Consider the following 23,114-nt stretch of genomic DNA (forward strand, 5'->3'; position numbering starts at 1 on the left):
GCTGAAGCATACAAAGATGGAAAACAAACACAAAATGGCTCATCCCCACACTACCAATCCTTCCAAAACTTCACCCTCCTTCCATTCCAATCTCTTTTCATTTCATAATGGGAATAACTAAGTCCACATCCACATGACCATAGACATTCTCAAAATCCATAAAAGACCATAACTTCGTCCTTCAAATTAATCCTCTCATAGAGAATCACATTGGCCACCAAATGACGATTTACCTTACTTGGACAAAAGCCCCTTAGGACAGGGATAAAGTTGAAGCATCTCCAAAATGCTCTTGAGAGGACCTTAGCATTGACCTTACACAAGCTTGTCACCATACTTTTGGGTCTAAAATTCCATTATAAAGTTAGAATTTTTTTTTTTTTTACAACTAAACAATCAAGCAGGAATTTATGTTTTGACTAATCAGACAATCTCAAGCACTCTAAATGGTGTCCTTGAGACCATGGTGATATCCTCCAGACCATGCATACCAAAGCCCATTTAAAGGTCTTTCCAATCATCAAGCTCTTTCAAGCTGATTCAATGACCAATCTGGGACTTCTAACCTAAGACTCAGACTCATTTCCACAGCACAAAGAGAAAAAAGAATCTCAGTCTCACTAGCAATCAAATATTGGTCCTCTAAAACCTCTCTTCCACCAGATAAGATTCTTAATACCCTTCTTTCTCTTCACCTTTACCACCCGATCAATGACATGGTGTAACAACTCCCTTAGTTTATTTCACACAAGATTTTTGCCTCCAGTTGAATCCTTCTTAAGCATGATACCCTTGATTTGGCTATTCAGCTAGCTAAGTTATATCAGTTCACTGGTCAATCTCTTTGACTACACTTAGATTTTCACTATCCTTAAGAATGAAACTTTTCCTCCCATAAAGATTACCAAAGACCATCTTCTTCTAATCTGTTCACTTGTTGGGGAACCTTGGGTTGTTATATAAATTAATGGCCCTGCCAATCTACCATATTAAACTCCTACCAATATTTTTAATCTCAGAATTCAATTTCAAATCTTAGAGCCACATATTCTCAAACGAAAAAAGTGAAGGCCAGTCACACAGAATTTTTACCAGCCACACCAACTACAAAGGCATGAGGATGAAATTTTTCTAAAAAGTCTTCCTTAGCAAAGCCTTCTTCTATTCCAATATTAATGCACTAGAATCACAAAGCATAACTATCATTTCCTTCTATTAAAAAAATATTCTAATGTTGTAACTATCATTATATATATTTCTTCAATATTTTGAACATGCTTGTCACTTCTTAGTATTTCAATAAAACTCAACAAAGCCTTGTACTAACTATTTGGGTGCCTTCCACTCAATCTACTGTTGTTTCTTGGTTTAGATCATAGGTCATCATGCCTTCTCCTGCAACTTTAAACCATATTCTGCCCAACCTTCCTCATCTGAGTGGCACTTTCAAAACAAAATTATTCATTCTACAACTGGTGCAATCACAAGCCCTCATTGTAGGTCCTCATCGCATCTCCTCATTGATTCATTTCAAGGAATTTTTGCATGCTAGCCAGTAATAACTCTATTTGTTGATATCAATTCTGCTTATGTACAGAAATGATTCTATAGAGACCAGAAATGTGTTAAAAAAAACCTTTGTGTAAATAAGAAAGTGATCCAATTATTCCATAAATTTATTTTGTTGAGAATTTGAGGTTAAAATTATACCAAATCACCAGAAAAAGAAAAAAGAAACACAAAAACCAAAACAAAATTAGCTTGATGCATAAAATGGCAAGGAGTTGGATACTTGTAGAATGGAGGGCCGGTCAAAATTCTCTCAGCATCTTCCTTGATAATCTTCACCAAGTCGAGACTGAATCTTACACCAGAGAAATTGCACTCTGAGGGAAATGCAAATAAGTTATGGGCGTAACCTGCATTTACCAAAGTACGTGATGCAGCTAGAGTAAAATAGTGTCAAAATGGAAAAAAAATGATAAAAAATAAAAAGATAAAAGATAAAAACTCAGTATAGAATGAGCATTGATTATCATGGGTTACCAAGCATTGTTTTAATACAATAAGTGTTTCACTATAGGCAAATAAAACTAAAAATAGAATATCCCCGAGATAAGGCCAAACCATGAATATACATTTCAACAAACTGCTTCCATCTTAAAGCTCAACATAACATTGTTTAAAATATAATAAACAAATCACACAAACCAAGGAAGCAAACTTAGTTCTAAAATTAAGGCAATCCTTGAAAGAGAACTCTCATCTGATTGCAAAGCAGATATATATCCAAGTCCATAATTCAGCACTGCTGATTGAGGTAAAGAAGATTTTAACCAGATATAATTCAACAACTAATAAAAATATTTGTCGAAATAGAACATTATAAATTATTTGATGAATAAGAACCTTCAACCTACCAAGAAGCAGTGATGGCTATTAAAATTTTCATCAGTTTCTGCAATATTTACCATACAGGATTTTGACCAGATATAATCAATAACTAATGATATTTGTCAACATAGAACATCATAAAGTATTTGATGAATAAGCACCTTCTACCTACCAAGAAGCAGTGATGACCATGAAATTTTTCATCACTTTCAGCAATATTTACCATATAGTTCTTTGAGTAGAATGTTCACATTCCCTTACAGTTTTGGTGTAAGATTTCAAGTGTCAACAAAATAGCATCAAAAGAAATTTCAAGATCAAATCATGATGACCATCCTTTGCCTTCTTTGACATCAAAAGTTTACAACCTTCCCACGCTGGATTTTTCCTTCAAACATGATCTAGGTGCTACATTTATACCATGGAAGATGCCTTGATGTTGGAGTCTGACTTCCAAAGGCAGAGGGGACAAGAAAACATCATTTGGCATCAGTGCAAAAGGAACAAAAAGAGTCAGTTGTCTGTATGACTTCATTAAAAGAGAGAATTCTTTATCTTCTCTATGGAAACCACTTTTGGTTTCAGTCTTTCTAAGAGGCCTTCCTAGCAAGGCCATATCATGGCTTTAATTTAGTGATTCTAAAAATACTCAACAACTGTCTGGAAAAGCTGAGAGATTAGATTCACCATTGCTAGTTTAATCAAGAAAGAAGATGGTAAATTTTTTATGTTTAGCCTAGAATCATTAAGAATTCTCTTCTCAACAAGGAAAGGGATGTTTGAACTAAGAATTTAGTACAGAAGGCAAATTAAGTACATCAATAAGTCATAAGCATCTAGGATAGCTTAAAGAAGAGACAAAGAGAACCACAATACCAAATAGGAGAAACAAACTGCCATCTTAAACTATAAAGAGCAACTAGCAGAAGCAGAATAATTGAACCACTAACCATTGAGAAAGTAAAACTAAAAATTTTTAGGGACATAAGAACTAAACTAACTAAAACAATATATACAAAATAAAAAAAAATAACTCCCTTCTCCTTATACACCTCTAGAGTCATTCTATTGGCTGGCAACCATTCTCAAACATTTCAAATACAATGCATTTGAATTGAAAAATTATGTAACATAAAAGCTTGTCAAAATTTTGGAGGTAAAATGTGCATAACAAAACAGCTGGATCAATGACAATCAAATAGACATGACCTGCTCCCTGCTAAATGCAAACCATGACCTCAAAAATTATATATGCCCCTAATTAGTCACAACATCATTGCAGAATACAAAATAAATGGACGAAAAAATTCTTTTTAGCTTTTACAAGAAAGAATCATGTGTACTTTGGTGCACCCTTTTTCAGGTGCTTCTAATATATTATCTTATTTTGCTTATCAAGGAAAAAAAAAAGGAAAAAAATAGGGGGAAAAAAAAAAAGAAAAGAAAGTTAGCTTTTACATGAAAGACTTGGTAGTGGCAGTTATCAACTAAAATTTACCTGTAGGCGCTTCTCCTGGGAATCTTGCTTGGTTTCTCCTTTGTATAGGGCGTGGTGACACTTTAATAGAAGATGAAGTGTTTCTGGAGACTCCACCATGATGCCCAGCCTCTTCAATATCTATTGCAAAAGCTGAAGCTCCTCGATCGAGAGCATATCTAGAAATTATAAAGGTGAACATGGCATAGAAATTCATACAAAGAAAATAAGTGAGGGGAAAACAAAGAGACTTATGCAAAGGAAATACTGCCTATCATATAGAGATTGTCACAAAGTTTTCACTTGAAAACAAGACAAACAAAATAAAAGACATCTCCAAAGGAAAACCAATGTATATACATATAGATCTACACCTTCTCTAAGACTCTTTTTTCCTTTTTTGAAACAGAAACAAATATCTTCATTCATCTTCAAAGATAAATACAAAAAGGACAAGCATTCCTTCAAAGATGTACAAAAAATGGTTAGAAAGTAACCTAGTGTCAAGCCCCACAAAACCTAATCCATCATCACAAAGAAAAAACGAAGGTACACTACAAAGAAATATTGCACACTCAAGGGAGAAAAAATCTCCAACAAAGGAGGTCAAAAGCTTAGGCCTTCTTTAGCAACTGTTTTTAAAACAGTTTTTTGTTCTCCTAAACGAAAAATAAAATAAAATAAAATAAAAAAATAACAGGAAAACATATTTGATAATCAGAAAATGGAAAACAGTATTCTATTCTTAAAAACAAAAAACATAATATTTTTAGAAAATATCTTTTAGTTGTTTTCAATTATTTTCAATTATTTTCACTTGTTTTCTGAAAGTTGTTTTAAAAAATAATTATATAAATATGAAGAATGATTAAAAATAAAACACTAAATAAAAAAGTTAATTCTAAAACATATTTAAAAACATAGAAAACAGATTAAAAATATTTTAGATTCACAAACAGACTTTTGTTTTACAAAACATCAAAAAACAATTTTTGAAAATTGTTCTCAAAAACTATTTTCAAACACACTTCCTAAACAGAGCGTTCGCTATTTGTTTGGCTAACCAATCTGTGACTTGGTTGGTTAAATGAGGAACCCAAGAGGAGTAACCCAACTCACTAGCAACCACTATGATTTTGTGCATTCAATTGAAAAACTTTCACAGACCTCTTTCCTTATTAATCACCCAAGATTTTTTTTTTCAATGGGTAAATAGGAGAATATGATAAAAAAGAAATGCCAAAAAGGGCATCCCAAAGTATACAAGAAGTATACAAAGAACGCCTAAAGACGCCACAAAAAAACAAAAAGGGGCAACAAGAAACAACCCCCCTCCCCCTACCCAAACCTAATCAATCCACAAAGTCTACAATGGAAAGAGGACTAGAGACTATGAACAACTTAGACCACACCTAAAGATTACAAAAGAAAGAAAATTTAAGTCCTTGAACCAAATGCCCTTCATTTTCAAACACCCTACTTTTTCTTTCTTTCCAAATTGTTCAAAATCACCCAAGATATTATAATGGAATAATCTCCCTCTATAGTTAGGTTAGAAAGGCCTAAAGCTTTGGCCTATAGTAAACCCTCCAATAGTGTCAATATCTCTTCCTCAAAAGCCAACCCCCTCCTACCTAGTTAGAATAGGCTCTCAATATTGTACCAAAATAATCTCTAATCACACCTCCAACACCAATCTAACTAGGGTTGCCCAACAAAGATCCGTCAAAATTCAACTTCACTGAGGCCATATTTTTTTTATAGGTAATAAAAGGGCTTGCATTAAAAACACCTAAAAACGGTGAAAACAGTACATACGAAGTATACAAACAACGCCCAAAAAAAGCTAAGCAGTAAGAGGACAAAAAAAGGTCTTCCCCTTACCTGACAAACAATTGTGGAAATCCGAAAGGCACAAATGTGCATATAGTTGTACCGTATATCTGTACCGCATATAGTTGTTTCCTATTCTAATTTTATTTCCTGATTTTAAGGCAAGATAACCTCAATCATTCATGTATTAATATCGATACAATAATCAGTTTGAATAAAGTGAGAAAAATAAAAAGAAGCTTTTTTTTTTCTTTTCCCTAATTTTTTCAACAACCAATCTACAAAATCAATCATAGACGAAGTGTCATCCTCTATATACACCCTAACCCAATTCACAAAAGTACACATGAAAAAAAAATTAATTGCGTGGTCGGACCACTCGACATCATTGAAAAGCTCTTCCATTTCTTTCCTTCCAAATAATCCACATTAAGCATAAGAGGGCAACCCTCCATGCTTTCTCCCTTTTTTACCTAGAAAAGATCTATGTGGTCCTCCTAATTAAGGAATGCATAACCAACTACACACCAAAAAGGGAGTAAATCAAGTTCCACAACACTCTAGCCTTGCCACAAAATAGGAGTAGGTGATCAATGGTTTCCTCCTCTTTGCACAAGTAACACCTATTCAAGATGTTCCATCCCCCTCCTTTTCAAATGGTTGAGAGTCAAAAGTCTGCTCCAAGACACTTCCCAGGCAAAAAACCTAACCCTCACTAGAGCTTATGACCTCCAAATAATACTACACGGAAAAGAATCTATAGAAGCCCCCGAGTAGGAGCAATAAAGAGATCTAATTGAAAATTTGTCATTCTTGCTTTCTCTCTAGCTCAAAATGTCCTCCACTTCTCTTCTAACAACCAAGTGTTGTAATTTGAAAAACAAAGTCTCCATTTCTCCGATCTCTGAATCATTAAGATGTCTTGAAAAGCACGGGCTCCAACTACCCAAATCCCTACCCTCCTCCCATGCTTTTGGCACCTAACTATCTTTATTTACAATCAATAGAAATATGTTAAGGAAAACCTCTTTCAAAGTTTGGTCCTCACAACACAAATCTTTCCCAAACTTAACCCTTCTCCCATTCCTAGATCCACTTCTTATACCTTCCTGTTCATTTCTGATGGTCTTCCACACCCCCACACCATAACCTCCTCTCACTCCTCTCGAACGCCACCCCCCTTCCTCTTCTCCAAACTTCCCAATGATGATTTGTTTCCAAAGGGACTCCCTCACTTCTACAAATCTCCAACTCCACTTCCTGGCTTTGTTTAAGGCCACAAGACTACAAATTCCAAGGCCTCCCTCCTTATCTACACAAACTAAATTCCAATTCACCAAATGAGGCTTTTCTGTAGGGCACCACCACCCTATAAAAATCCCTTTAGATATTTCAAGTCTTGAACTCACCTTTCTAGGAATAACAAAAAGAGACATAAAATAAATTAGGAGACTTGATAAGATGCTTTTAATCAAGGTAAGCCTCCCACCCTTAGAAAGGTATTGCCTCTTCCACATTGTTAATCTTTTTTTGAATCTCTCTTCCACTGCATCCCACACCCAGGAAGATTTAAAAGAGGCACCCAAAGGAAGACCCAAGTAAGAAATGGGTAGCTTCCCTACTCTACACCCCAACATCGAAGCAACATCCTCCAATGTCTCAACAACGCTCCCCCCTAAACACCCAACTCAAATATCTCAACTAATCACTATTAGCCTCACAAAGATTAGTGTGTTGTCGGCAAACAAAAGATGGGACACATCCATCCCTTCTCCATTGCTTCTTCCCACCTTAAACCCAAAGATGAAGCCACCGCATCTAGCTCTAAACAACAATTGACTAAGAGCCTCCATGGCCAAAATGAACAGATAAGGGAATAACAAGTCACCTTGCCTCAAGCCCCTAGAGTTGTGGAAAAAGCCCGACGGAGTTCCATTGATGAGAACGGAAAAGCTTGTTGTGGAAATACATCATTTTATCCAACTTATCCACCTTTGCCCAAACCCCATTTTAGTCATGACAAACAAAAGGAATCCCAATTAACATGATCATAAGCCTTCTCAATGTCCATTTTTAAAAGGTGACCCAGTATGCTGCAATTTAACCTAGAATCAACTGAACTTCTCTGAGGCCATATGTTTGCATATATTTTTCTCTAATCCAAGAACAATCCACTGAAAATTTAACCTTAAGAGCTCAATGTCACGGACTTAGTCGTTCACTAAGCTCGTGCGGCACTTAGGCAAGTCAAGACACTTGATCTTGCTAAGTCAGCCTTGATCCCCAATGCTTAGCTTGCTCGGCTAAGACACTCACGACTCAAAAGCTTAAGAGGCTTAGTGGGCAACTCCTTAAAGAATGGAAGCTCTTTATTACTCAAAGAAGCTTTTACAAGTGCTTGGAAGCTCACTTGCTTGGTGCCTTGGCCAAATGAGGCCCTCACCTATTTATAGGCACCAATGGAACTCTCTAGAACCTTGGAGGGTTCCTTACAATTCATGAATATTCTAGAATGTCCTACACTATTCTATGTACAAGCCTATATACAAGAGACTTCTAGATTTCTCTAGAAAGCTTTGGACCCTTCTCATGCCTTCTACCATAGTGTAGAGTTGTGTGGACTTCTCTAGACATTTCTAGAACCTTCCACACTCTTCCCACTAGTGGCTAAGTGTGGATGTCTCCAAGGGTCTCTAGAAGCTTCTTACCTCCTATATAAGCCATGGGGAGGCTCATTTGAAGCATCTTGTGACATCAAGCTCTCTATTATTCTACAGAATATTAACTGCAGAATCATTATTGAAATCTTTGAGTTGCCACCACACTCTGTTTTATCCATTAGCAAATTCCAAACCTGACAAGCCCTACCTTCACCTTAACTTCAAAAGATATGATACTAATATAAATTTATGCCACAATAAAGTGGTGACCATACAGCATTATCTGAAAGATAATAATCAAATAAAAAGGTAGCTCAAGATATATTTCTTAAGGATACAGCTTTGGTCAGCCAGCAGTACATATAAAAGGAATGATTTCAACTGCTTATTAATGCTTTAAATCTTAACCACCTAAGCATTCATGTCTGTTTCATTACTTTTTTCAATTTGACCAAAATGACTTTATAAATTTCATGACCATCTCTGGAGTCTAGAAAATCCTAGGACATAATTTCAATAATATATATGCTTGGCACCTTCTGCCCAACAAGTGGCCATCTCATGGGGTTATGAAATGCTAATTAGAAGGCAAATTCTAGATTTGTAAATTACCAAAAGTTACAGCTATTATATAGCCTTTATTATCCAATAGAACATTGCCTTTCTCATGGTCTCTATGAATGTTAATCGAACAAGAAACAGATTTCACTTCAAGGTACAGACAAATCTGTAAATATTTCAAGCTCTGATTTATGTTATAATTTTGTTATTGCTGGAGATATCACACCAATCAGATGGCAATCAGTGAAAAGGCATGTATAAGGTGGACAGAATGACAAACTAGTTAAGTTAATGTTCCCCTGACCAAAAAAATTAAAAGGAAAAAAAAAGCATCAATGCCATTCCATCACCCAATATTTGGAACCAAGAATCGAGGCATATTAAAATGAAGGAGTTAGGATACTCTCTGATCCCAAGGACGCTGTTATGATTCTCCATCGTGTACATAAAATTGCTCTCACTGCTCCATGGAAAGGCCTCTCCTACCAGCTTCAATGCTGCTGTTGCCCCTGAAGTGAATATGCATTTGTAATCTTTTGGGGATGCATTACAGTGATCAAGGACCTGTATCATGCACACGCCATTCAACAGTGCAATGGAAACACAAACAGGGTGACAAAGTAATTATATACATACTAATAACCAAAAACAGATTAATAACTAATATTTAGCAAACACTGCATGTATTGCTGTATACCACATTAAACACAAAAGGAATGATCAATATAAAATGAAACAGCTTCTTTGAATCTAAAGGGCTAAAACAAAAATCAGCCAAGGCCATTTATATTACCTGTTGGCGGGCTTCTCTTACAATGTCACAAGTGGCCAAACTGGTGTCGCTTTGGCTATCTATAGATTCCAAAATTAAGTAATTCCACATATAATTTATAAAAGTTCAATAAAATGAATAATATTCTTTCTATCCAACAAGAGCATGATGCAGAAATGACATAGTAACAGAACCCATGTTCCTGGGATAGTGTTGAAAATTCGGAAAATATTATTTAGAAAAGAAGAGGTGTTTGCTGATTTTAGAAATGCAATGAACTTAGATGCCAGGAGGCTTTCTCATTAGATACGCTTAGCAGCAAAGCAAATGGTGGTGGAATCTTAATTATGTGGGCAAAAAACTTTGGAAAAGATGGAAGCAAATGTGACAACAATTTTGGCAGTGAGTGGATTCAAAAATGAGGAAAATGAGATTGTTTGGATACTTCCATGGCGTATTGTCTGGTGGATACTCAGGTGAGTAAATATCTACGGGAGGAACTAAAACCGGAAAGGTATATATTAGAGGATCCCTTGGAAGAGAATCCTTTCTTGGCAAGCCTGCTGGCTTCCTGATAGGTTACATTTCCAAGAAAAAGAACAGCCCACCCTACCTCACTGGAAATGTACACCATCCGCCATGGTAAATGGCAGTGCCTCCATCGCCATCTCCTATTCTAGCCATCCATAAAAGAACTGTCATTCAGTTCTTGAGATTTTCGGTCAATGATGTTTTTCTCTGTGGCAGACCATGGGTTCCTCACAAGAACACTGATGGAGGTATTGTCAAGTTATCATGGAATGCTGTTGAGGAGACCCAAAATAGATGTAATATCGAATGTCATAAAAGGTTTGACCTCTCTCATTAAAAATTAATTGGTTTTCAAATAAGATGATCAAAGTGTAATCCAAAAAAGGCTTATTTGAAGAAACAAGATAAAAATATTGAACACCATTCCCTTTGTCTAACATGTACTGGTGGGGAAAAGAAGAATAGATCCCTAGCTATTTGGACCTGGTGAGTGATAGAATTTCAAAGAGATTGGATGGGTGGAAAAAAGTCCTTTTGTTACTAAAGAGTATAATAAATCTAAAAGTGCGTTTGATAGTGTTTCTACTTGAAGTGTTTTTAGTGGAAATGTTTTCTCTGAAAGTGTTTTTAGGAGAATCATCTATCAAGTATTTCTCCAGAAAATATTACAAGTGATTTTTCAACAATACAAGTGATTTTTCATATTTTTAAAGGTATTTCCTAAATTTTGACAACTACCTAATTTTTTTTTCAAAAACACTTTTCAAACTAAAACCACTTCCTAGAATCACTACCAAACGGACTCTAATTCAATCATGCATGTCCCACATTCCTAATTATTTATTATCAGTAGCGCTAAAGATTGAGAAATTGCAAAAAGATTTTCTTTGATCGAGGTTTAGGGAGGGTAGAAAAGATATTTTATTAGTTGGAACCTAATGTGTCCGTCTAAGGAGTCGAGAGGTTTAGGTTTTGGGAAGATTTCTCTAAAGAATTGTGCTCTTTTAGGGAAGTTGCTTTGGAAGTTCCTTATGGAAAGTTTTACCCTTTGGCATTAGATTATTATAAGCATTTATAGGATATATCCTAATGGATGGTCACCAACATTCTAGTCTTATGGTCACATCAGTGCCCCTAGAAGGCCATTGCATAGGTGTTTCGAGTCTTCTCTGCACTCGCTCACTTTGTGGTGCACAATGAGGGGAGAATTCATTTCTGGGAAGATTTGTGGTGGGGGGGATCAACTTTTGTGTTCACATTTTTTCAAGTCTTTATAGAGTTGTTACAATTAAAAATCTCACCATAGCAACCAAGGAGTGTATGTGACATGATGATCATTTCATATAGGGGTTTGTGGAGATCCATAAAAACCCTTTGACAAATTGTTTGTATCACTTTGTTTTGGGTTATGTGGAGAGAGAAAAGCTAGAATCTTTGAAGATAAATAAAGGTCGTGAGAGACGTTGTGAGTTCTACTTCACTTTTATTCCTCTTTTTGTGCCTCTTGTATTGATGCTTTTAAAGGCATTCATCTCAATATTATTCAGCTCAATTGCCTCTTGTTTTGGATAGTGTGGAAGGCGAGAAACAGAATTGTCTTTGAGGAGGAAGAGCTCTCTATCCAAAGGCTAAAAAGTTCATTTGTTTCTTCTCTTTGGTCGGAAGCGAAGGGGTACTTAGATGATGTTCCTCTTAACTCTTTTTAGCTTTCTAGATTGGTTGGGCCTTTGGTGAGGACAGACTGGTTGTATTCCTTTTTTTTTTTTTTTTGTATCTTGGTATTTTTGTGGTGGAGGCTGGTGGTAGCTGTATACTTTTTGTATACCTCGGGCTGCTTTTTTGGCAGCCCTTTCTAATATATCTTCCCTTTTATCTATCAAAATATATATATATATATATATATATATATATATATCAGCTCAATTGACATTCAGCATGTAGATAAAAAGGGACAAGGAAACATTGAGAGGAGCTAAGTCAAGGTTTAAGGAAACGACATCCACAAATATTCTTATGTGGATTTAACCTTTTTGTATAAGCCTCCTTGTATAGTGAAGGTGTTCAATCATTTTTTTATTAGGTTTTTGTAAGTTTGGGGAGGACTCCGCATCCTTCTCATGTTATTTTTATCTATGATTAATACTTCTTTTGTTTCTAATAAAAAATAAAAATAAATGAATAAAAAGGCAAAATAGACAGGGGGTTCTTTGTTCATTTTGGGTAGGGTTTCTTTGTTTTTCTCTTTTCTGGTTTTCACTAGGGGGTTTCCAACCCTTGTGGAAGCTGGGTGTTGGTGGGAAGGTGGGTTTTAATCCTTCTCTATTCTTCTCTTGCTTGCCTATGGGCCATATTTGTATACTCCAAGTATACTTTGTTGCGCCTTTTTGCAAGCGCTTTTAATATATTCTGCTTATTTACCTCTCAAAAAAAAAAAGGCAGAATAGACAACAAAATTTTCAAGGGGGCAACGTTCTATGCTCCTTGTTTGTGTGAATGAGTGAAGAGTCAAATGTTTTGGCAATTCATGGGAGGATGAATCAAGAAAATTTTTAATCACAGCTCTTTAGAAGCCAAGGCAAATAAATTCTATTTTATACCTTTTTATATTAGATCAACCATAACTTTTCCATGAACATGGGGTATGCCCCACATCTGTCAATATAATCATCACAGTTTTGGCTATCAAAAATAAATAAATATAGCAATAAATTTATATAATACAACCAAGACAGCTAGCTGAACATGTCTGTATCCACCTAAAATTTAAAATCCACAACAGGATACGAGGATTTCCATAAACACTAGTAGTTAGATCATTAAGGACTGCTTCCATCTGTGACTCAGAGTACAATGTTGATCCAGCATGGTCCAAGTATACAAGACCTACAGTTCCCAATGCAATTCAAATCAACAAAACAAAATTAAAGAGCAAAAAACATATCATTTCCAATTGGCAGCTGAGTTTACGTGGAAGGAAAGAAAACCATTTTGAATCATATGTTTTGAATTATTATTTTATATTTTTTTCCTGAAAATAGAAAAAAAAAAATCAAATTTCTGAATCACAAAACTTTCCACCGATAGCCAAGAAAAAAAAAAATAACACAAACCCAAAGTATGAGATTAACATTGTTACTTTTCCTTTTTTCCCCCTTGGCAACCAAACACAACATATGAGGTGGAAAATTATGAGAAACTAAACAAAAATAGAGTCCATATCTGTTTCTCAAATAAGCAAACAAACAGAGGATCGTAGGGAGAATCAGCAAGACATTTATGGACAAACACCTTACACAACTAAAAAACTGAAAAAAAGGAGACTCCAATAATACTTCAGTTGCCGCTCAGAAACAGAGAAAACAATGTTAAATTTTTTAACCATAAAATTTTCAGTAATTGAGTATCCAGAAAACCAATAAAAACAAACCCAAACCACAAAATTCAAAAGGTTAATGTTCTTTTCTTTTCTCACAATCAAACAGATGGTATGGAATAGAAAATTATAAGTTGGTAAAAATGTAGACAACTTGTTTTTTCTGGAGTGGGTTGTGATTCTGAATTCTGAATTTTGGACTTTGATATGTTGAGAAGGTTTTTTTTAAAAAAAAAAAAAAAAAAAAAGAAATAACAAGTTAAACTTCGTTAATGTTTGGCTTCTGAGAAAGGAAAATATCAAAGTTTTGGATCTCAGAACTTTCCACTGACCTGGTAACTAAGAAAAAAGAAAGAATAAACCCAAAGTATGCGACTTAAAATGTTAATTTTCCTTCTCTTTTATTAGCAACCAAATAGAGGGTATTAGCACGAAAATTCTTGCATTTAAAGAAATGTCACCATCTAAGAACAACAGTTTTAAAGAAATAAATGAACTGAAAAAGAAAAACTTCACTAATACTCCTAATCTCTGTTTGGATACTCAGAAAAAAAAAATATATTAAAATTGAAAATTTTAAAACACAAAACTCCACACATAGCGGGTAACCAAGAAATAGACAATAAAAAGAAAACCCAAAACATGAAATGAAAAAAAAGCTAATTTTTTTCTCTTTTCTTTTCTGGGCCACCAAAAGAGAGCATAAGATAGAAAATAATGAGAAAATGAAAGAAATAGAATCCTCATCATTTTTCTCAATTTCATAGGCAACCAACCAAAGGTCAGTAGGAAGAAAATTGTGGGCATCTAAGATCTAAAATTTCAAGCAAAAGGGTATAGTAAAAATAAAATACTTCATCAAATACTCAGTTTAGCTGCTCAGAAAAACTAAATCCAAAATTCAAAATTTTGAATAGAAAACTCTCCACAAGAGGGAAAAAAGTAAATAAAGCAAATCACAAGCACTGGGATTAAAAATATTAATTTTTCTTGAATAACAACGTCTAGGCAACCAAACAGAGGGTTGTGAGCAATTTGTGGATTACTTTTTAAGAAAAAAATATGAGAAGGGTTATATTCACAATTTGTGGATTATTTCACCCTTTTAACCAAATATTTCTAAATAAATAAGGCAAATCAAAAGTAAAGCAAGAAACTAAAAATGCCAATTTTCTTTCCTTTCTCAGTAACCAAACAGAGGGCATTTGCTAGAGCTCAGCCAAGTGACGGAATCTTCATCTAAGATAAACGAATTCTAATCACACTAAACCGAAAAATTCATCAATCCTCTGTTTGGAAAAATTCTGAATCACAAATCCATGAAAAATAAATAAATAAAGCAAAACCAAAACCAAAAACCTGACGTTTAAATTGTTTTTTTTTATTTTCCTTTCTCTCGGTGACTAAACAGAGTGCATTAGCGAGAATTCTTAAATGTGAAGAAACCTGATCGTCTCCTACCAAAAATTCAGAACAAGGAAAAAAAAAAAAAAAAACCTTCTCAACGTATCAAAGTTCAAAATTCAGAATCACAACCCACTCCAGAAGAAAATGAGTAAATAAGGAAAACCAAAACCAAACCCAAAAACACGAGATTACAGATATTAGGCTTTTGCTTTTGCTTTTGGTTTCACCTTCTCCACACCCAGACAAAGAGAAATAAGAAAAGAAATGAAAAAAATCTAACCGTCCAACCGCTTGAATTGAGAGGCTCTGATTTGGTCGATGTTGAAGGGAGCACTGGGGTATCCGTAATCGTTCCCGAACTCCCTGAGAAAGGCTTCCTTGTCGGTATTCATGACTACTGCTCCAAGAACCACACTGTATTGAAGGAATTGCAGAGACAGACTGAAACCCTAGAGAGATGGAAAAGAATGCGCAAAGAATCCACAGTGGTGTCTGGTGAAGCCAACTGTACAGGGAACAGTACCAATTACAACCAGGCAGGTTTTTTGCTTTTTTTTTCCTTTTTTTTTTTTTTTTTTGTTTCCTTCTTTAGTTTTTCTTCTTTTTCATTGGTTGATAGTCTGTAGACTCTTTACATGGAGAATCTGTTTGGATTCCCCCTCTTCGAAGTCAATTTTTCCTTTCCTTCGAAAGAAAATTGGGTTACGGAAAACTGTAAATTAAACACAAAGAGATACTAGGAAATACTACCAGGAGGACTTCATCTCTGTTAAAATATTTACATTGACATGCTCTTTGGTTCCACAAGGCAGAAAGTAATAAGGAAAAATAAATAAATGTTAAAAAAAATATTTTCTCATACATTTTTTAATTATTTAATTTTTTCATCTATAGGTTAAGACTATGTTTGATTCTCGAAAAGTACTAAAAAAAATATTTTCTCATATTTAATTTTCTTATGAAAAATATGAAAGAAAATAAAATATAATTAAAATTATTAAGAAATCTATATATTTTTAGATTATTTAATATTTATATAGAAGAGTTAAATAAGTGGAAAAAAAATTGAAATAATATATAAAAATAATTTATTAACCTTAAATTTGATTTTTTTTTTTTCACTTTTTCTTTCCCTTTAATTTTTCTCTGTATTTTCTTTCTTTCATATTTTCTTTCAAATTTTTTGGAAATCAAATATATCCTAAAATAAGTTAAATAGGTTTAAAATGCATATAAAAATAATTTATTCATTTTAATATATATATATATATTCTTTCACCTTTTTTTTTTCTTTTATCTTTCTCCATAATTTTTTTCTTACATTTTCCTTCAAATTTTTTAGGAACATAGTATAAATTAATTAATAATACAAGTTAATTTCATCTAAGCCTACTAAGGTTTAGTATAAATACATATAATCACCATTGGTTTTAAACTTAGTCATTTAAAACCGATAAATTTATTTTACTAATAAAATTTATTTTTTAGAAAGATTTTAAGTAAAAATATTTTAGACAAGTATATTTAATAATTCTCTAAAAATAAATTTTATTCTCTAAAAAATAAACTATATATACAAAATACATCTATAGGTATGTTAATTGACAAAACTTGAAACCACTAGTAACTTAGTATATGTACATAGGAGTGTGGACGAAATTAACTCTTAATGATTAAATCATGGTTATGTTTGGTTCTAGAAAGTACCTAGCAAAAAAATAAATGTTAAAGAAAATTATTTTTAACAAGAAAAAAAAACAAAACAAATATAATTAAAATTAATTAAAAACTTATGCATTTTAAAATCATTTCATCATTATGTCCCAATGTTAAAATAAGTGAAATGGTTTTAAATTTCCTCATCTAACACCCAATAAACTTATTTCATTTATAAAATGTACTTTTTAAAAAAACATTAAGTAAAAAGATTTTAAATAAGTTTATTTAATAATTATCTAAAATATAAATTATGTATACAAAATACACCTACAGGTGTGCTAATTGATTAAATTTGAAATCAATGGTGACTTGATATATTTATATAGGGATGTGGATGAAATTAACTGATAATGATATCAAACAAACACTAGTATCATAACTAGAAATAAAAAATAAAAAATTGTCTATAATTGAATATGAGTGATATACCCTTATGCTTGAAATCATGGTTATATTTGGTTTTAGAAAGTATTGAACAAAAAAAAAATTAATGATAAAGAAAAATAGAGCATGTTTGATTATGTGATTTAAAAAACAATTTTTTGTTTTTAAAAATAGAAAACAATCTTTAAAAATTCATAACTATTTGGTCATTGTTCTCTATTTCCGGTTTTTAAAAACAAAGTGAAATAAGGAATGGTTTTTAGAGAATAAGTAAAAATTGTTTTTACCAATTTTTTAAAACAAAAGAAAACATATAAATTTTTTAAAAACCCATAAAAACCAAATAAAATTGAACATAATATCATTATTTTTCTTTAAAATTAAATATGATATCATTATTTTTTCTTCACAATCTAATACATTTACCAAAACTTTTTAAATATGACTTTCCTTTAAATTACACTTACTTTTCTAATTATTTTTTTTAACTTTTCTAAAAAAAAATTATTAACCAAATAAATTCAAATCAAATTACACGTATATGATATTTTTACTAATGTTTTCATTAAGAAAATAAATTCCAAATTAATTAAGACTTAATGTGTTACATTCATAACAAGTATACTAATTTTAAAAAATAACTTAAAGCTCAAATAAAGATACAATCAATACCATAAATTTATGAACAAAAATTGGTCTAGAATGACTCTAATATTCCTCTTTTACATAGAATTATAATTTTTCAATTTTTTTCACTAAACAAATGAACTTCAAATTAAACAAGACTTATTGTGTTTGATTCATTAACGAGTCTAGTAATTTTTTAAAATAAATTAAAACTCAAATGAAGATCCAATTAATAATAGAAATTTATGGACAAAAATTGGTTTAAAATGATTCTATTATTTCTCATTGATATGGAATCATTATTTTTTTATTTAATCAAATGAAATCCAAATTAAATAACACTTCATGCGTTGAATTCATTAACAAGTCTCCATAAATAATTTGAAACTCAAATAATAATCTTATTAATACAAAAAAATTATGGATAGAAATTGGTTTATAATAATGTTATTATTTCTTTGTGCACATAATTATATTTTTATAATTTTTTCACTAGAAAAATAAACTTTAAATTAAGTGACACTTTGTATTGAACTTATTAATGAATTTAATAATTTTTAAAAAAATAATTTGAAACTCAAAAAATATATCTCATTATTGAAAAAATAATAGATTAAAATTGATATATTATAAGTCATGACTTTACTATTTTTCTTATACATACATATCTATATATATATATATATATATATATATATATATATATATATATATATATTTAATTTTCTCACTAAGTAAATAGATTATAAATTAAGGTGGTGTTTGTTTTTTTGGCTTTTTGCTGAAAACCATTTAGTTTTAGAATTTAGGTTGTTTGTTTTTTTACTTTTTTATGACTTATTATAAACTTTTTACTAAATAGAAAAAACCAAAATATGTGGCTTTTTCTAAATAGAAAAAATAACATAATGATTTTTTTTACTTTTTAATACTTAATAGAAATAAAATACTACAAAAACAAACAACCTAATATTTAATACTATTAAGTATTAAGGTTCTATTTAGAATTAAGTAAAAAAACAAACACCACCTAAGACATAATTAATAATTTAAATTATTTAATGAATTTTTAATTTTTAAGAATAATTTGAAATTCAAAAAATTATCTGATTAATTAGAGATTAAATCAAAATATTTTAGAATATTATGTTTGTAATAATAAATGTGTATGTAATAAAAAAAGTTGGCTCACTTATATGTTAAACACATTGAACTTTATTCGTTATTCATTTCAAATAAAATATTATTAATATAATTAAATTTCTTCTTATGTTGATTAATAGTATTTTGACTCAATAATTGAAGACTTTCTAAATTTTAATTAAGAGAAATTGTTTGTTCTTAGTTTTAATTGAATAATTTTGACTCAATTCAAATTTTCCTTATTGATATATTGTATTAATTTTCAGGAATTTACCAATTATGTAATTGACTCTTTATTTGTGCTATGTTTATTTCTTTACTATTAATAACATTTTGAGTAAGTGATGTGTGTACAGAATTATCAGATAAGGATACAAAACTATCATTATACCTAAGAGATTTAGAAGAACTAGATCTACTTAATCTCCTTATAATATTACTCATTATCATAGAAAATAATTACAATCTTATCCTTAATTAATTCAAATAATTTTTTGAATAAAGACTACCACAAGAGGATCAACACAGGACTTACGCTTGTTCTGCCCTTCAAACACTACTATTTAAGCTGACTAAGCCGTTCACAAAAACTTCAATTTGAACTAACTTAGGACTAAATCAATGATTACAAACTATTCTAAGTCATAATATCACTCAATTCTTAACCAAAATTGGCTTTAATACCATTTCAACCCAAGACATAAAATAGTTCACAAATCAAAAGATAAATTCTGCAAATATAATTTAAAGCATAAAAATAAACATAGACACATAAATTGGATTTGAAATAAACTTTGTATTCAAAATTATACCTTGATTATAGAGATATTGAATCTTGATTACAAGCTTGTTGACAAGAAAAGGTTTTGATTATACATGAAAGATTTTGAAAGGAGAGGGATTATAAAAAAGCAAAGAATATTTTCTGAGAACACTCTTGCTAGCTCTTATCGTCTCTTATTCACCTCCGTTTTGTAATGAATTTGATGACTCTAGTGGTGGAGATATTTGATAGACTTGAAACTTGTTGAAATCCATGGAATTGAAACTTGTTTGAATCCATAACGTTATTTGAGTAGACAACTTGATGTTTCTTGTTGCAGCTCTTACATCTTGAAGTTTATCAAGAATCTTAAACAATTCTTAAAAAGATTGGATTTTTTGTCTTCTAATAAGCAACTATTCACATCACCTTTCTACTATTTACATCACTTTTCTACTATTCACACCATGTCTTACAACTTTAAACATTTTTTTTTTTGTTAATTATATAACATATGGATGATATTGTTCAAGTAGAATTTAGTCCAACTTTAAGATATTCATTTACTCAAGAATTTCTCTCTACCAGATCTTCTACTTCAAGTACAAATTTAAATAGTGTCAATTTTGCTTCAAATATTCCTATTCATGTCTATCAACAACAAGAATTTCCTACTTATGTCTCCTACTCATTCTAATATATGTCCTTCTCAAGTTAATATCATTTATAAGAAAAATTATAAGAAAATTACTTTTTCCTCAACTTTATCATCATCATCATCATCATCTTCTACAAAGTCTTAAGACCAACATTTCATTATTCCCATAAATGCTGCTAAATAAAAAATACAACTCTTTAATAAAAACAATATTGTTAGAAGAAATACAACTTAGATTAGATAAACTAAAACATTAATGGTATTAATCAAAATATGAATCAAATTCAAACCATAACAAAAAGATAAATAAGAAATTAATAAAATAGAAGAACAATTCAAAATGTCTCTGGATTCAATAATTACACTCCTTTGCATGGTTAATGCAATATCTAATAATTTTGTAAGTAGAAAAAATCATTATTCAAAGTCTTCTTTTCCTGATGTATAATTAGAAGAATGAAATTATCAATTAGCTGCAAACTATGATGGTAGTAGCTTTTATGAATGGAATATAGATGGACTGAGTGAACATCAAATTATTAATTTATTTCATGAAATGATGATGACTGCTAATGCCTATAGAATCAAGACTAATAATTCTAATTTTCATATTGTTGGTGCATTGGTAATAAGGTTCATTGGTTTACTTAAAGGATGGTGGGATCATTATTTGAGTCCAACTGATAGATAATATATATTAAATACAAAAAAGACAATAATTAAAGAAGAAGGAACCCAAACCTATGAAGGCAATGTTGTCAATACTCTAATATTTGTAATAACAAAACATTTTATAGGAGATCGAGTTTATCTTTCAAGAAAGAGCTTCTAAAATTCGTGATAATCTTAAATGTCCAAAACTAAGCTATATGAAACGTAAATAATATCAAAATTAATTCATAGTCGAAAATATAGTAATTAAGCAACACATAAATTCATGGGTCATGACAGAAGATGGATGAAAAGATTACTACAATATTATTCCACATTGCATGGTTAGAAGTTTCTAACACTTCAAAGAAATAATCCGTTAAGTATAGGGCTATTTGATTAAAAGGGTAAGTGAAAACCCAATTTTTGAAATTTAACCCTCTATCAATTTTTCTTTTTTATCTCATTTTGATAAAATTGTTTTCATTATTTTCTTGTAAAAATAATTTTTTGGTTTGAAACCTACATATGAATACTTGAAATGGTAAAAAACATTTATTTTTTTATAAAAAAAGTTACTTTTCAAGAAAAAAATATAAGAAGGGTTAGATTCATAATTTGAAGATTATTTTATCCCTTTTAATCAAATATTTCTATAATATATATAGATGACTTTTACTTTATGTGAAAATTTGAAAGACTATCGTATTCAAAGTTTTATGTCTATATCGTTTAAACCATGGACTTAATCATGAGGCATGCGTAGTACTATACACATCTATCGAGTAACATATAATATCATAGGATTAGGGTCAGTTCAGAAAATTCTTACTTGCATTCATTAGGCCAAAATTCAAGTGCTTCGCCATCGCTCGTATACACCATACTAACATAGTCCTTCCACTTCAATGCTTTCTCTTTCTCAGGCACAAAGCTCGTCCCATACTTCACATATGGGCTAGGGCTCACTCCCTTCCGATACACCGCCTTCTTCTCAGGCGCTTGTCCAAAGAACTCATGTGCCGCGCTCTTAACCGACTCCAGAACTTCAATGGGCACCCTATGGTTCACAACTTGGAAGAAACCAACCCTCTCGGCTGCCTCAGCTATCAATCCCACCACTTGGCTATGCTGAGGTCCATCAAGCATTGATAAATCTATTGGTGGTCGATCATAGGAACTTGCTTTGAGCTTGTCTATGCGCTCATGATGTGGCTGGATATATTGCTCTGGCACCTTCTCCAGGCCAAGATCCACCATGCCTTTGACTCCATTGCCATCTCTGACAACAAAGTTGTACAGTGAATCGCCATCATCAAAGTTAGGTGCCATTTTCAAATGAAGCTTGAAAATCTTCTAGTTTTGTTGAATGTTGATGATTCAATAACCTTAGACCAATGATCCCAATTGTTACTGTCTAGTGATCCTTGACTTTTGTGTGATTGTCGAAGCAAGACTTAGGGCCTTGAAGCTGGATGGAGTAAGGGAAAGTAGACATAATGCCACTGGGGTTTGGTGGCCGTGGTGGGGTTTAGGTGAATAAAAAAACTACAAAAAACACATCCACCAGGTTACCAACCAGTCAAGAATCACATGCCAAGGAAATAATCCCATGCCAACACAAAAATATATGATCTTTACAATAACCAATTATATAATTTTAGGAATTATTTTATAAAAGTTGTAAAATATTTAATATTTTGTAAAAACAATTCATTTATTCTAGTATTAACAATTTACATAGTCTGTCCTTGAGGACGATACCCGAAGTACTACAAAAGTCATAGTAACTCTTTCTCTAGTTTTTTTTTTTTATCAGAGTTGTTACGTAAAAATATTAAGTATTTTGGTACAATAGAAAAGTTTAGTCACACCTCTTAAGGGTAATTAACTTATTTAAGCAATATAGAGTCCAAAATTTTATAAAATAAAATAAAATTCAAAGAAGTGGAGATTTAAAAAGATAAAAAGAAAGTGAGTATTACTAATTTTTAATTATTTTTGGATTTTGATTTTTTTTGGGCATCAATTTCACATCCCCTAACTGTAATTAACCTATTTAAACAATATTCAACCCATATGAAGTTTAAATTTCTTTTAAAAATTTTAAAAAGTAAAGATTTTGGAAGATACGAAGAATGTGAAAAAAATTTCTCAGCTT

The 23,114-nt window shown here is 31.6% G+C and overlaps 2 protein-coding genes across 9 annotated transcripts in view; both read right to left on the reverse strand.

Annotated features, from left to right (window-relative positions):
- The window catches only part of LOC100247369 (molybdenum cofactor sulfurase), a 121,374-nt gene extending 105,750 nt beyond the window's left edge, over window positions 1–15,624 (reverse strand). For all 8 annotated transcript variants that reach the window (XR_009465334.1, XM_059735667.1, XM_010646611.3 and 5 more), the window contains exons 1-6: window positions 15,289–15,624; window positions 13,013–13,111; window positions 9,719–9,777; window positions 9,329–9,489; window positions 3,893–4,050; window positions 1,793–1,919 (exon numbers count right to left, since the gene is read on the reverse strand). Coding sequence is in view for 7 of the 8 variants with exons in the window: in XM_059735667.1 (XP_059591650.1) it covers window positions 1,793–1,919; window positions 3,893–4,050; window positions 9,329–9,489; window positions 9,719–9,777; window positions 13,013–13,111; window positions 15,289–15,400 (716 nt within the window). In the remaining variant the exon portion in view is untranslated. The remainder of the gene's footprint in view (window positions 1–1,792; window positions 1,920–3,892; window positions 4,051–9,328; window positions 9,490–9,718; window positions 9,778–13,012; window positions 13,112–15,288) is intronic.
- Window positions 15,625–21,781: 6,157 nt separating this feature from the next.
- LOC104877780 (scopoletin 8-hydroxylase) lies at window positions 21,782–22,453 on the reverse strand. The gene has a single exon (XM_010646759.3). It carries the CDS (start codon window positions 22,283–22,285, stop codon window positions 21,782–21,784), a length of 504 nt encoding a protein of 167 aa, XP_010645061.1. The 5' UTR covers window positions 22,286–22,453.
- Window positions 22,454–23,114: the final 661 nt, after the last annotated feature.

The sequence above is a fragment of the Vitis vinifera genome, chromosome 19 (assembly GCF_030704535.1).
Source record: "Vitis vinifera cultivar Pinot Noir 40024 chromosome 19, ASM3070453v1".
Classification (NCBI taxonomy): domain Eukaryota; kingdom Viridiplantae; phylum Streptophyta; class Magnoliopsida; order Vitales; family Vitaceae; genus Vitis; species Vitis vinifera.

What these genes read in the sequence shown, in the direction of transcription:
- LOC104877780 (XM_010646759.3), bottom strand. Translation starts at nt 22,285, where the DNA reads ATGGCACCTAACTTTGATGATGGCGATTCACTGTACAACTTTGTTGTC.